Genomic DNA, 13,968 nt, shown 5'->3' with positions numbered 1-13,968 from the left:
CTCCTGGCACAGCAGCGGTACCCGTCTCAGACATGCTGCGCTCTCGGGTCTCCTTGGAGCATCCCCCGGGCCCTGAGGGCTTCACGTCTGAGCTAGACTTCTTCCGATCTTTGTTACACCACTTCCAGTCAGGGTGTGCTTTGAAATGGGCTTCCTTCACCTGGGTTTTTTTTTTGGGGGGGGAGAGAGAAAAGTTGAGAATGGAGAGAAATGAAGAAAAGATTCCTAGGCAATGTACCAGCTACTGAGGGGAAAAAGTGGGAATGGCTGTCATGGACTCCATGCCGCATAAGTTAAAATTCTGTGAAATGGAGATCTGAATCCCATCTAAAATGAGCAAATTATACATCATTGCTATACACTGGGGAAAGAAACAAAGCAAGACACTGCATCCACGTTCCCTTTAAAACTGCTGCTTCTGAGATTTTACTAGGTTTTAGCTACGAATTTTTCAAGCATATCTTGGCAACCTAAAGGCCGGAGACTTGCTTTTGTAATTACATGAAAAGAGATATTCTCCGGAAACTCAGGTCTGCAACCATACAACCTTGCATGCCTTTTCTGTACTCCTGAAAAGGTTACATACATACAGCCCTGGCTTTCACCATCAGGCCCCGCTCTCCGTGTTACGCTCCCTAGGAGGCTGTACCTGGAAGGCCAGGTCGTGGTACTTCTGTTTCTCCTTGGGCCCCAGCGCGTACCACCACTCGCCTAGGATCTTGCTGACGGTACGGTTGTCTTGGTTGGGGTGCCGCTGGTGCACCAGGGCCCGGTGTCGCTTGCTGAAGATCATGAAAGCATTCATAGGCCGCCGGATGTGATCTTTTTCTCTCTGCAAAAAAAAAAAAAAGGGTCCGTGTGGATGCAAAGAGCACCAAAGCCACCACTAAACTTATATTTTACCTAGGGTGAACTCTGAATACTGGTGGAGCATTCCACAGCTGAATGACGAGAAGGAAGGCTGAGGAATATGAGAGAGAGAGAGAGGAGGAGAGGGAGAGGGAGAGAGAGAAGAGGAGATGACAGGAAAAGATCCCTCACCTTGTTAGGACTGCGCCCATCCTTTTCGGAAGATGAATCTCGGTCTTTGGGCAGAGCGCTCAACGACTGGGTACGACGCTTGCCCGGCAGCAGTGGGAGTTGCATCTCAGAAGATACAACGGACAGGAACCTACAGAAGGAAGTCCAATTTCACCATCTTCTCCAAACTATTCCCAGCGCCGGCACCTCACCCGGGTCTCCTGACATCCTTCTTCAACTTAACCATGCTCCCTGTTCCCTCTCTGTTTTAGGGTTCTCTCCCAACTGCCTCACGCCGCTCCTTACAGCAGCACATTCCCTGCTCCCCTGTGCTGCGGTCCCACCTCTGTCGTGGACTTATAGCTTGCGCAAGTCGCCCACAGCTATAAAACAGCTGTCTGTCAGGTGGGGGGGGGAGCTGTGACCTCGCAAGGCTGTTGGAAGAAGAACTGCAACAAAGCACGATGGAGCAGCCCCGGAAGGCAGCAGAACTCACGCATCGTCGTGATCGCTCTCTGTCTCGCTGTCCAGGCGCGAGTGCCCTGGGACGTCGTCTTCCTGCTGGGCTGGCCCTCCGCTCCCTCCAGGAGTTGCCGCTGATGGCTGGGAAACTGGAGTCGGGCTGTCAGGGTGAGAAGTGTTTGGCCTCCCTGCTTCGGCCCCGGAAGATACGCTGGGGAGCTCATGGGCCACAGCAGCTGATTCTGGAGGTTCTGAAATGGAAAGCCTCAGGTGAGAATGAACAGCCATGTGCTCTTGCAGAGGAGGGCAAGGAGTTGCACGCATGCCCAGTCCTACCTGCTGGCCTGTCCCGTAGCAGGAAGCCTAGGTGGAAATTCTGCACCTGCCCCCTTTCTTCCCCTCGCCCCACCCTGCGCACTTGCCTTTGTTCTGATTGGATGTAGACGGGTGGCTGACAGGCTGCTGGCCTTCGGTCGGCTGCACGGAGGAATCGGGCTGGCTGGGAGCCAGGAAGGGCACAAGGGAGTGCCATGGGAATACAGCCACAGACCGTGGCTCCACATTTGTCCACACTGGAAGGAACAGGAGAAGAAAGAAAGTGTTGCAACAGTCAGCTCAGACCAGCAAGTAAAATAAAGGGAATAGGAGACTGGGAGTCAGGACTCCAGGGTTGAATCAGTCCAAGTCTCCCTTCCTCCAGTTCCCTTTCTCTCTCATGCACACCTCTAACAGCCTCATCCTAGTTGTGTTTCTGTCCAGAGTCCTAGCAGCCACAATCTGTGCCATGCCTTATCGCTAGCTTCTAGGTCCCTGGGGGTGGGAGAGATTTTCTCCTTTGCCTGCCAGGAAGCAACACCCCCCCCTCCTCCGCCCTTCCCAGCTGGAAGCCAGGCAAAGGAATTTTACAGCTGCAGGAGGGGAAGGGGAGGGAAGGGGTGAGGGGCCCAGCTCACTCAGACTCCCACGCTTGCTGGGGCAGCCAAGCTACTTGGCTCCATCCCAGCCAGAGGGCTTGAGAGCATCCTCAGGAGCTCAGGCTGTGTGGGGCAAGGGAAGCCAAACAGCGCCCCAGGGCTGTGCCCTCAGGAGAAGAAGGTCCTCCCAACCTAGGAAGAAGTGTCCATAGAAGTGTCCCCTGCTTGGCAGGGGGTTGGACTCGATGGCCCTTGTGGTCTCTTCCAACTCTATGATTCTATGATTCTATCAGCACCGGCCCCCATTAGAAGCTATTCCTTGAAGGTGGAAGTGATCTGCTTGCACTGGCTCTCCCTCCCATCACTTCCTGCTGCCCCTGTATCAGGCTAAGCAAGACTTCCTTCTTGGGGTTCCAAGAAAAGGCTATTATTGCGTAGGAGAGAGAGACCTGAGCTGGCTTGCATGTGTTTGCGTACGCGTGTGCACACACAATCAAATTTGCAGCATCTGTACTTCCTGGTTCTATGGAACCCAAAAAACAAACTGCATATGCAACACCAGTAAGCCCAAAATATTGTGTAAACACCTCTACAGGACACTCTCAGCTCTATGGCACGTGGACTCACAGTGTCCACTACAGCTTAACTAAACCAGTGTGACTAAACCAGAGCCTTGCACCACTGCAACAAACCACATCATGTGTTGTTGTTTTTTACAGGAAACAACCTAGGACACATTGCAGGGCTGCCTAGATCAACTTCAGTCATACAGTGGCAGCAGCAGGGCTCTCTGTTCCAGAATCAAACACACAATTAGTGCCACCTCTACCACCATCCCACGAACAGCCTCTACAAAACACAGCTGACATGCATAACTGGAAAACTACACGCTAATCAGCTGTGCACAAAGATGCCTCAGGCTTAATTCTGTGGAGTAAGTAGTGTTGATTCTAAACAACAACACAAACTTACAGCACAACCTAACATACTTTATGCTACCCTCATCCCTGTGAAGCAACTGCTGCTCAGGGTCACCTGCGTTCTTAAGTGCTCAGCACTCCGCAAGCAATAACATACCTACCAGAAAACCGATTCATACTTAGCTTTAACTATACTTTGGTGGAATAATACACAGAAGGCCGCAGGTTTGATCCCCGGCATCCTCAGCTAAAAAGGTCAGGTTGGGAAATGCCTCTACCAGGCGCCCTGGGGTGCTGCTGCCAGCCAAAGTAGGCAATGCTTAGCCAGATGGACAAATAATCTGTCCTGGTATATAAAGTTCCCCATGTTCCTGCACTGCTCATCATTCCTTTGCAGGCTGGGGGCTTTCGATTTTATTTGGATTTTACTTACGGTTTGGGTTTTTTAAAAAAAAAATATGGATGTACTTGTTTGATAAGAAGAAGGCTAAAATCATAATAGAACCGGGGTGGGGGGGGGTGGCTCTGCTTTCCAGAAAGAAAAGGATAGTTCTATTCCCACTGCTAAGCCCCTTTCCCATCATTCCTCTCTCTCTCTTCCTTCCTTTGCATCCCCTGATGGATCAGTCACATCGCTCCTGTGCCTGCGTGTAAAGTTAACTCAATTATTAAAAGCACTCAGCGCATAGTGGTTGGACTGTGCCGGGAAATGCTGGCTCAGTGGCTTCCTGTCCTCCTGCTGATGACCACATCCCTATGCGGAGGGGGAGGATGAGAAGGGAGGGGGGCGACAGCAGAAGGAAGGGCACGAAATAGTAAGACCCTCCCTCCGGTCTCAGCAAAGCAACAAGACTCTTAAAACGTCGTGATTGGAGGCTGCCCCCTCCCACCCACCCCCAAGTAAAGATTACTGATCTAGCTTCCAAGATTGAAGCCACTGTCCATCGAGAAAAACTACAACACATGTGATGAAGAAAGTATAGACACAGTGCTTGTCTGAAGCTGCACCATGTGGAATCCTGGCATCCCACGTCCTTCCCTGACCCCCAAGATGCCCCCCCCCAGCATCCAACACAGAGAACAGGACAAGAAATCCAGTTTCCAATTTTGTCATAAACCAACCGCAAGCCCACCAACATTCTCTAAGCCTCAGTTTCTCATCTACAGAGGTGGAGACAAAGCAAGCAAGTTCACAGAGCTGGCATGGATGCAAGACATGGCATGCAAATTAAAAGAACTGAAAGCATGAAAACAGCAACACATGGAATGTTTCTCCAATCACCTTTCCACAGAGGATGCTAATAAAGGGGTGGGGAGGAGAGGGGAGGAGTGCCCATAGGGAGGGGCTTCAGACAAAACTCAGCCAGGGTTGCCACCTTTAGCACAGGCTGCTGTGTCTTTTGACTGCATCCAGAAATGCTGAAAAAAATGTTCTGTCACTTGCATCATCTCCAACTCCAAGAAAAAGTTCACCTGGGTGCCAAGCTGCTACTAGCATAATGGACCACCAAACACAATACTGCAAATTCAAATATCCAACATTTGCTCCTGGTCTTAAGACAAGGAATAGAAATAGTAGCCACGGAAGGGGGAAAGGGAAACTTCAAATACCATTCCCCATCTGCAGCCAACTGACCTCCTGAACTTAAAAGGGGACTATGTGAAAGAAATGGAAATATCAAGGAACCCACGCCCCCTTCCATCCTGCAGATTTCACCTCTACAGTCATCTTAGTATGAAATGGAAGACACCCTCAATCTCTTGCGACACAAGAAAGGTTAAAGGTCAGCTTCAGGTCAACTATATCTTCCAAATCACCCATCTTTCCAGCATGAAGAGAGTACGAGAGAAGACCAAGGCGTGCCTTGAATGTCTCCATACACAAACAAATCCACCTTTCAGAATTACCACTCTGCAACCCAGAATTCACTGACCGAACATGCCTAGCCCCCTGTGCGGCAGAGGGGGCAACGCTGACGGGGGTCTTTCTGTGGAGAACATCCCAAGGCGTGTTGAGCCGTTGTCCTGAGGGCAGGTGGACCACGTGTCTCTCAGCTGCCCAGTCCAGAGAGCATTCTCCCCCTGCCCTTGCCCTGGGGAGGGGGGCGTGGGGGGTGGTCTCTTTAACAGGCCTACTGAAGTCTGCAGCTTTGGGTGTGCGCTGGGTCAGCAAGCCAGTTCCGCTCCACGGCAGAGGGCCACCTTAGAAAGTCCCATGCGGGGCGAAGGCCAGCTGGATGTCAACAGTCTGAAGGCTCACCACCACACTGCCGCCCATGTGCAACAGCAGCAGCAGCAGCAGGAGGTGCAACACTCTTCTCCTACGGCCTGCTCTGGTCCTCCTCACAGGCGCAGCAGCGTGTCCGGCAGTCGGCATGGGGCAAGTTAGGAAACATCTTAGGGTGGGGGAGCAGAGGGAGGCGAGGGAGGTAGCCGTGTGGCGGTGGCGTGTGTGCGCGCGCACCCATGTGCCAAGCCGGCTGCTCTGGCAGTGTGTGCAAAAAGAGAGGGGCGTGTGGGTCCAGCAGCGTTGAGAGGAAGGTGCTGGTGGGAGAGAAAGAGAGGGAGGGAGGGAAGGAAATACAGGCTGCTTTGAGGTGCAGTTTCTAGAGGTGGGTGTGTGCGAGTATGCAAGGGCACTTTAGCACCTCAGCGATGAAAGCGGGTGGGTAGGAAGGAGAGAGGTTGGAAGGGGGGGCGGGGAGAGAGAGCGCCCACACCGCCTGCCCCGATCCCCGGCCAGAGGCTTGTCGCCTGGCAGGATTACGGTGTGCGCGCATTGGGAAGGCAGGAAGAGACCGGGGAGGGGGGGGAGGGGAGGAGAGGGAGGGGAAGGGGAGAGGTCGCGAGTTGTCCGCCTATTCCCGTCTGCCCACCTCCCCTTCCTCCTCCTCCTCGCAGCCACTGTCGGCGACAGGCGGGCGGTTGCTTGTCGCGGAGCGTCTTGACGGAGACGGAGGGAGGGAGGAGGCTGTCGCTGCTGCTGCTCCGCCTGTCGCGCCGTCCCCTCCGGTTGTAACGTTGTAACCAAACACCATTCACTGCCTGCCCGCCTCCTCCTCCTCCCTCTCCCGGCCGCTCTGGGCTACGAACAAGGGCGGCCCCCTCGCCCGAACCGCCCTCCTCTCTCTCGCTCGCTCTCCTCGCCCGCTCCCTCCTTCTCCTCACTCACTCACTCGCTCTCTCTCCCTCACACACACTCACACAGACTGCCGTCGTCACGCATGCCCAATTAGCCCCCGCCGCGCCATTGGCTGCCGCCGCGCTGGGTCATTCACATGCAAATGAGCACCCCTCCCTGCCGCACGCACCGCGGCCGCCCATTGGCCGCCCCTGGAATGTCAGTCATATGCAAATCCGCGAGCCGCCGCGAGGGTGGTGGTGGGGGTGAAGGAACGGATCGCGGGGCGGGAGAGAGAGGTGGGGGGGTGAGAGGGATTCCCATTGGCCGTGGTTTACTACCAGTCGCCTTCTCCTCCTCCTCCTCCTCTTCTCCCGCCTCTCCCCCCCCCCGTCTTCTCTCTTGTACTCTACCGCCGCCTCAGGCCCGCCCGTCGGAACCCAGGGAGAGAGGGAGAGACCACGCCCGGGGAGAGGGGGGAGCGGAGGAGAGAAAAAGGGAGGCGAAATGAGGGGAGAGGGGGCAAGAGAGGCGTGATAAGGGGGGCAGGGGAAGGATGGGGGCAGGGGGGCGCGAGAAGGTGGGGAAATCCTTGGGGGTGGAGGGGTATGGAAATGAGGGTGGGGGCAAAGGGGGAAATGAGAGTAGGGGGCATAGGGAGGAAGGGTGGGGAAAATAAGGGTGGGGGCTTAGGGGGAAGCGGGGTATGAGGAAGGGCAATAAAAGGGAAGATGGGGGTGGGTAAGGATGGGCAGGAAGTAATGACGGGGCCAACCAGGTCAAGAGTGAGGAAAAAAGAGGAAACAAATAGGGCTGGGGAAGTTTTGTTTTGTTTTTAAGACAAAACAAAGTAGGGAGGGGATATTAAGGAAAGCTGTGCAAGATTTGTGGTGTTTGGGTCCCCCCCCCCCCCGCCGCGCTTATTGACTCAGCGCACAAAAGTCTAGGACCTGGGAGAGACCAGGGTTCAAATCCTTGGTGAAGTGGCTGGCATGACCTTGGACCAGTCACCACCTCTGAGCCTGGGCTACCTCCTAGGGTTGTTGTGGGGATTAAATGAAGGATGTGGGGAGGGGGGGAGAGAGAGAGAACCAGGTCCCCTACCTTGATCTCCTTGGGGAGAAAGGTGGAGTGTAAATGCAGTGCATACATGATACACCCCATATGCCCCTTCCCCACCCACTTTGCGCCCATGTGGGCACCTGCTTGGGTCATGCTGTGGCCACACATGCCCTGGCAGATGCCTGTGAGGGGGCACCACATCGAACAGAATCATAGACGTGGACACACACATACACACCAGCATACCCTTCATAAATCCTGGGGGGTGGAGGGGGGTGGAAATGAGTGGGGGCAAAGGGTGGGGGCAAAGGGGGGAAATGAGAGTAGGGGGCATAGGGAGGAAGGGGAGAAAAAAGGGTGGGGGCTTAGGGTGAAGCGGGGGGGGGGAAGAGGATGGGCAATAAAAGGGAAGATGGGGGTGGGTAAGGATGGGCAGGAAGTAATGATGGGGCCAACCAGGTCAAGAGTAAGAAAAAAGAGGAAACAAGTAGGGCTGCTGCAGTTTTGTTTTGTTTTTAAGACAAAACAAAGTAGGGAGGGGATATTAAGGAAAGCTGTGCAAGATTTGTGGCGTTTGCCTCCCCCCCCCCCGCCTACTGACTTAGCGCACAAAAGTCTAGGACCTGGGAGAGACCAGGGTTCAAATCGTTGCTCAAGAGGTGAAGCGGCTGACTTGGCGTGACCTTGGACCAGTCACCACCTCTGAGCCTGGGCATACCCTTGATAAGGTGCACGCCTGGCTAGCTATACGCATGGACAGACCCACATGTGGGATTAAATGCATCCTTGTGTAACACCTGAATGGGGCACATGGGTGCGAGCATGCAGGCTAATGGAGACCCGTTAAGATGAGTGCATCACCGTCACGCTCCCAGATACATACGTGTTTTTATATTGAAGTCACTCCTATCATACTACTCACACATATGCACTGAAGCTGCTTCTGCTGGCAGGCAGCCCAGTGCGGCTGGGGATTAAGAGCTTGCAGCACAGACGCATTCCTGGGATAATCTATCCTCCCTGGGGCAGGGTGGCGGGAAAAAGGAGTGTGGGCGAGGGGGGGCAGAGAGGCAGTGAACCCCGAGTGTCGTGCACTCCAGGGCGCACCCCCCCTGCGTGCCTCCCCTTCCACAGAGCTGCCTCCGCTTGCCTCCCTATGACTCACACTCGCCTCCTCCCTTAGCCCCTTCCCGTCCCTGAGTACCACAGCCCCTTCCCCCGCAAGACTGACTCAGTGCTGCCTCTGCTCACAGCTGGGGGTGGGTGGGTTGTAGCCAGCCTCTTTCCCCCAGCAGGCAGCCAATAGGCTATGAGGTGAAGTAAGGAGACACGTAGGAACACCCCCCCCATCACAGACACACACACACCAATACACAAGCACACACACACACACTAGATCTGGGCACAAGGCCAGGTCTGGGCGAGGATCCCATTGTTGAGGGAATTGGGGGGGGGGGTGAGAAGGAGAGGACACAAACACACCACTCCCAGCACGCACTGCCTTACGCCAAGGGCGGGGTGGAAGGGAAGACTGACCATGACGTTGGGGCGGGAGAGAGAAAAAAACAATTGCACAGAAAAAGCGCCACCCACGCTCACTCTGCAATGCACATCGACTCACATGCAGATAACTCATAGGAGCCTAGCCTTCCTCATGCTTCTGCCCCGACACAGCCACGCATGCTGCATGCAGACCCGCTGCCTCACAGGAGCCCGCAGAACTTTCTGCCTGCAAACTCTGCAGCCCAAGGGCAACACACACACACACACACACCGCCTTCTCTCTCTCGCCGGCGAGCGCATTTTATGTCCGCAGAGTGCAAAGGACAGAAGGTAGCCCAGAGGGAGGAAAACATATTCGCAGAACAGAAGGCACATGACACTCAAAACCCAGATATACCTCTCCGTGAACGACAGAAATAAAAGCTGTATTTTAAGTTCCTTACTTCAAGGTGGCTTAAAGGGAGGGGCGACTTACAGCACACCATCCTGTCCGTCTAAAAGGAATGCAGAGGGCCACCAGATTAAATGGACCTAAGCGTTGGCCACCAGATCCCGGACAAGCCATACTTCCTCCACGGAGTTCAGGGCCACATAAAGGGATCTATCCCAGAACGCTGAGCCTTTCTAGTTCTCATCCGCATAAATGCAAGCAAGCAACATCATAAGTTTCACTGGTGTGTGTCTTGCTTCTGCAGTGCCCACACTCACTCTCTGTAGAGAAATACATTCTCTCACATGCAAAAGCTCATGTTTGGTGAGGACACAGGAACACGCTGCTAGAAATGAAGGCCTCCTTTTTTCATGGGAAGATGAGGAATCATGTAGAGCTGGAAGGGACCCTGAGGGAATCTCAACTAAAGCATCCATGGCAGATGGCCATCCAACCTCTGCTTAAAAACCTCCAAGGAAGGAGAGTCCACCATCTCCGGAGGGAGACGGGCTCAACTGGGATTGTCCTCCTCTTTCAAGGCGAATGTACTTCTGGCTTAATTCCTGTCCTGCCCTGACTGAGGCTAAGCTATCACTCAATGTGGTCATCCCATAGCCGGGCTAAACCACTTCAGGCCTAAAGATGCGCATGACTCAATGCTCTTCCATACAAAAAACATGCATTCCACATAGAAAACTGAACATGGGGGGGCGGAGCCTTACTCCTCAACATGCGAGTAAACAGCATGGGGGGATATTGATCACAGTTAAGTGGAAGATTATTCAATCATCTGAGTCACTGCCTGAGTCGAAAACGGTACGACTCAGATACAGGTTGACCACCCCCCGTGACCACTAGCCATTAAATGTTTGTCGACCTAGTACTGTGTTGATACAAATACAACACCAGTCACTGTAGGGGGAAAGCTGCGTTCTTGTGCACACATGCAAAGCTGCGAAGAGGGCAACCGCAGATGCCTGCTGCCATCTGTTCCCATCTGGATTTCCCACACAGCAGTAGGCTGTGTGCACACTCCGGCCCCTGCTGCATGGGGAGTTTTGCATCCTGGCTGTAGCAGGGTGTGTTATACAACTGGCTTGCTGGCGTGCTTTCGGCACTGTCCTCTGTCGGGAGCACAATCATTTACCATACTAATATCCTGGCACTTTCCAGGGTGTAGGGAACATCCGGAATTGTGTAAGAGCAGGTATTCAGTGCTGGAACTAGGTACACGCTGCATTACATAATAGGGAGAAAGACACACATCACACCTTATACAACAACCCAGGGCATCAGAGTTCCACTAATGTCTGATGCAGTGGAAGAGGAAAGGGAGACCTGTGTCCTGAAACTCTCATGCTACCTGGGGTCTTTCCCATAACCTGCTGCTACCTGATCATGTTATTTTACCTGAGGATGTCAGTTGTTGCACCAAATACTTTCTTAGGTACAAAGCATGTTCTCTGGCACTGAGCTATGGTTGGTCCTACTCCAAACATTACAGAGAGCTGCGTCAGACAGCCAGAGCCTGTTGCCCGTCTAATGCATGTCAGAGTCCACATCCCTCCCAGCCATGCTTTGCACGTTCATCATGGTGAGCACTGGTAAATCCAGGCTGGCGAAGAAAGCATGAAAAGCCTCTCGGACTCACATTGCAAGAACATCCGGGGGGGGGGGGTTTAGCCAGTGTGGTGCAGTGGTTAGAGCAGGGTTTCCCAAACTTGGGACTCCAGCTGTTTTTGGACTATCGTTCCCATCATCCCTGACTACTGGGTCCTGCTAGCTAAGGATGATGGGAGTTGTAGTCCCAAACAAGCTGGGTTAGAGTGTCCCAGGACTAGGGCCTGAGAGACCAGGTTCAAATCCCCACTCAGCCATGAAGCTCATTGGGTGACCTTTGGCCAGTTACTGTTTTCCAGCCTAGCCTAACTCACAGGAAAAAATGTATGCCCCCTTGAGCAAAGGTGGGATATAAAATAAACTAACTTGTTGCAGCCAAAAAAACTCCCAAAAATTTCTGACACCCCTTTAAACCCTAATGAATCTATTGTGGTATAAGCTTTCATGGATTACTGCAATACAGGGGACTCTAGTCCACGAAAGGTCATACAGTGGTACCTCAGGTTACATACGCTTCAGGTTACATATGCTTCAGGTTACAGACTCTGCTAACCCAGAAATAGTGCTTCAGGTTAAGAACTTTTCTTCAGGATGAGAACAGAAATCGTGCTCCGGCAGCGGGAGGCCCCATTAGCTAAAGTGGCGCTTCAGGTTAAGAACAGTTTCAGGTTAAGAACAGACCTCCGGAACGAATTAAGTACTTAACCCGAGGTACCACTGTACTCTAATAAATGGGTTAGTGTTTAAGATGCCACAGGATCGTTTTGTAGTTTCCCTCCCACATGCGAGTCTGCCAGGCCTGATCGCTTTCCACAGGATGATGGTTTCCTTTTATAACAGCACAAGACAGGTGTGGAACGCCAGCTTGCAAGCATGAAATTTGCACTTTCAGAGGAAGTGCGAACGTACCCCGAGGTTTGCTCAAGCGGCGCGGGGAAATACGTGCACGGTGCAACTGCGGAACACACGTGTGCATGCAATGGATATGCCCGTGCACACAACTGCGCAAGCACACCCACGCTCAGTGAGAGTACACAAATAAACCCATCGCATGTGAGGGCGTGGGAGTTGGGGAGCCGGCACTACTGCAGTACGCGCAAAATATGCACCTAAGCCCCAAGCCATATGCACAAATGTACAACTCCCCTAAATCTGGATCTGGTCTCTGCCGTTGATGATAAAAATAGAGATGGGGCTCCGGGCAAGCAGCAGGGAGATGGTAGCCTTGGTTACCAGTTGCCGAGAGACAGCAAACTGCAGTTGTGATGCTGCAGGGAGATGGAGCCAGTGCCTTGGGAATGGGAGAAGCACATGCCACGCTCTCCCTTACCTTGAATGCTCGAGTCCTCACCTCTGTCCCAGGTGTCCTAGCACCCCAGAGCAGGATTTGCACAAACCTGAAGTGTCCTGGACACACAGAGCTCCAGAACCTGCCCGTCACCACCGCCAAAATGAGGGCCTGATCCCCAGAAAGCAAACCTCAAATGTAACCACCTGATCTCAGAGTCCCCAAAGAGTGTGTCTAGTTGGGTGCAGAAACCTGATAAAGCACAAGCATGCATTCTTATCCACCCCAAAAGGTCTCTCCCAAGGGTGAAAGGGATGGGCTCAGAGGCAGTGTTTGAAATTAGCCAGGGGCCAGAAGAGAAGAGTTTGGATTTGATATCCCGCTTTATCACTACCCTAAGGAGTCTCAAAGCGGCTAACATTCTCCTTTCCCTTCCTCCCCCACAACAAACACTCTGTGAGGTGAGTGGGGCTGAGAGACTTCAAAGAAGTGTGACTGGCCGAAGGTCACCCAGCAGCTGCATGTGGAGGAGCGGAGACGCGAACCCGGTTCCCCAGATTACGAGACTACCGCTCTTAACCAGTACACCACACTGGCTCTCTTTTGTGCCTGGCTTTCGACAACTTGCGACCAAGTAAAGGTGCCTGGGTCCCAGGATGGCGCCTGAAATCTCCACCATCTGGGGATCGATCATTGAATCTGGACTGTTTTCATCCACTAATACCCCACCCAGTTATATTTCATCTGCACAATCGGAATGAATTTCCGAAAGCCAATAGTTTTGTTCTTTGCAGCCTGAGCGGGAGCAGTCGCCATTAAGAGAAAGAGGTTGGAATAAGCCAATATACATGTGGATCATTCCTGGGGCAAGGGACTTTTCTTCTGTATGTTCTCAAAGCTTTTTACTTAGCTTGTCTGAACCAGACAGATGAGAATAAATCACAGTCAGTCCATCATCTGGAAAAAATGACTTTAGAGCCATCTTGCCCAAAAATGGCAACTAGATGTTCCCTTTTGGTGACAGCAACCTTGGTTTATTGAGCCATTGGCTTCTAGCTTATATATCTGAGTTTCTAACACTGCTCAGAGGTACCCAGTGGTATGGAGTTTGGATCTCACATTATGATTTTGGCGATAGCAGCCACCAGGGGGAGAAAAGAAGTCTGTGAGGCTTCTTATGGTACAGAACAGTGGATGGAGTGGGGGGCAAACTGCAGTCAGCCAGCTGTTCCGTGTATGTTCCTCTTTCTCCACTCACTCATGCAAGCGTCATGTGATGCTCCAGCAGTCGTGCGCATGGACGACACACAAAACACAGACTGGCGTGCAACTGGTCGTTCCTATGGGTACCGGCAGTTATATTAATGGCAAAGCCTTGTGCACACATGGATGGATGGGCAAACGTACCGCGACACCTGGACACGTGTTCAGCCATGTCGCAAACCGTATCTACCTGCATGTGGGAATGAGTCCAATGTCTAATAAAGAAAAGTCATGTCTGAACTGGTCTCTTGGCTGCGGCAAATGCTTCAACCCAGGCGTCTCAGGGTCAAGAACAGGATGGTGCAGCAGGCATGACTTGCTGCAATGAAGGAATCAGGGAGGTGGGTGCGGGGTCACAGCACTGG

The 13,968-nt window shown here is 52.9% G+C and overlaps 1 protein-coding gene across 3 annotated transcripts in view; it reads right to left on the bottom strand.

Annotated features, from left to right (window-relative positions):
• The window catches only part of CIC (capicua transcriptional repressor), a 46,913-nt gene that overhangs the window by 18,041 nt on the left and 14,904 nt on the right, over positions 1–13,968 (bottom strand). For all 3 annotated transcript variants that reach the window (XM_082232627.1, XM_082232629.1, XM_082232628.1), the window contains exons 3-7: positions 1,905–2,054; positions 1,517–1,733; positions 1,042–1,171; positions 650–832; positions 1–160 (exon numbers count right to left, since the gene is read on the bottom strand). In XM_082232627.1, the coding sequence (XP_082088753.1) occupies positions 1–160; positions 650–832; positions 1,042–1,171; positions 1,517–1,733; positions 1,905–2,054 (840 nt within the window). The remainder of the gene's footprint in view (positions 161–649; positions 833–1,041; positions 1,172–1,516; positions 1,734–1,904; positions 2,055–13,968) is intronic.

The sequence above is a fragment of the Podarcis vaucheri genome, assembly GCF_965113315.1.
Source record: "Podarcis vaucheri genome assembly, chromosome: 7".
Lineage (NCBI taxonomy): Eukaryota > Metazoa > Chordata > Lepidosauria > Squamata > Lacertidae > Podarcis > Podarcis vaucheri.
The sequence above is the reverse complement of the archived record's forward strand: the minus strand, read 5'-3'. Positions and strand labels throughout refer to the sequence as shown.